This window comes from Branchiostoma floridae, chromosome 12 (genome assembly GCF_000003815.2).
Source record: "Branchiostoma floridae strain S238N-H82 chromosome 12, Bfl_VNyyK, whole genome shotgun sequence".
Classification (NCBI taxonomy): Eukaryota; Metazoa; Chordata; class Leptocardii; order Amphioxiformes; family Branchiostomatidae; genus Branchiostoma; species Branchiostoma floridae.
In genome coordinates this window covers 2,208,674-2,209,862 of record NC_049990.1, presented here as the reverse complement: position 1 = coordinate 2,209,862, position 1,189 = coordinate 2,208,674, and the positions used below count along the sequence as shown (strand labels likewise).

At 48.9% G+C, this 1,189-nt stretch overlaps 1 protein-coding gene across 1 annotated transcript in view; it reads right to left on the bottom strand.

Annotated features, from left to right (window-relative positions):
* LOC118427963 (zinc finger protein 43-like) overlaps positions 1-1,189 on the bottom strand; it is a gene marked incomplete at its 3' end in the record, with an annotated part of 29,392 nt that overhangs the window by 4,635 nt on the left and 23,568 nt on the right. Inside the window, exon 2 of the mRNA XM_035837929.1 lies at positions 3-831. Within this exon, the coding sequence (XP_035693822.1) occupies positions 3-818 (816 nt within the window). The remainder of the gene's footprint in view (positions 1-2; positions 832-1,189) is intronic.

Below are 1,189 nucleotides of genomic sequence, written 5' to 3'. Positions count from 1 at the left end.
TGTTCCCTAAGATGACGCAGCTGATTGAACTGCTTGCTGCATTCCTCACACTTGTAGGGTTTCTCCCCTGTGTGAATCCGTATATGTTTCTTCAGATCACCCAACTGACTGAACTGCTTGCTGCACTCCTCACATCTGTAGGGTTTCTCCCCTGTGTGAGTCCGTATATGTGTCTTCAGATCACCCAGCTGACTGAACTGCTTGCTGCACTCCTCACAACTGTAGGGTTTCTCCCCTGTATGAGTCCGCATGTGACTCTTCAGATGACCCAGATGACTGAACTGTTTGCTACACTCCTCACACCTGTAGGGTTTCTTACCGGTGTGAGTCCGCATGTGTATCTTAAGATTTCCCAGATGACTGAACTGCCTGCTACACTCCTCACATGTGTAGGGTTCCTCACCTGTGTGAGTCCGCATGTGACTCCTGAGAGTACCCAGCTCACTGAACTGCCTGCTGCACTCCTCACACTTGTAAGGCTTCTCCCTTGTGTGAGTCCGCATATGACTCTTCAGATGACCAAGTCTACCAAACTGCTTGCTGCACTCCTCACAATTGTAGGGTTTCTCCCCTGTGTGAGTCCCCATGTGTCTCTTTAGATCATTCAGCCGACTGAACTGTCTGCTGCACTCCTCACACTTGTAAGGTTTCTCCCCTGTGTGAGTCCGAACGTGTGTTTTCAGATTACCCAGCCGACTGAACTGCTTGCTGCACTCCTCACACCTGTAGCGTTTCTCCTTTCTGACAGATCGCACAGAAGAATCGTTTTTCGCCTTTCCGCTGACGTCACCCAAACTCTGGACACTGCTTGTCGACATCCTCCGAGATCTTCTGTAAAGACAATTTGTAAAAGATCCCTATTTATTACTTTCACCAAGAAGATTATACGCTTCCGATGTATGTGTGTTTATGCGTGTTTGTATGTATGTATGTATGTATGTATGTATCATCCTCCTAACGCCCGGTCCCCAACGGCATTTACCCACGGTTATTATGATTGTCGCCACAAACAAGCTGTCAACCAATCAGAGAACAGGCCTTCCTTGGGCTTGTTGTTGTCGCAAGCTGTCTCGCAAAGGCCGCTGGGAAGCTACCAGCCAATCATGTTACGTATTACCATGGCTTTGTTTGCTCACCATGCCGACGCCCTATCCCCAACGGCTGACTGCCCATATAAGGGCAAGCTCAT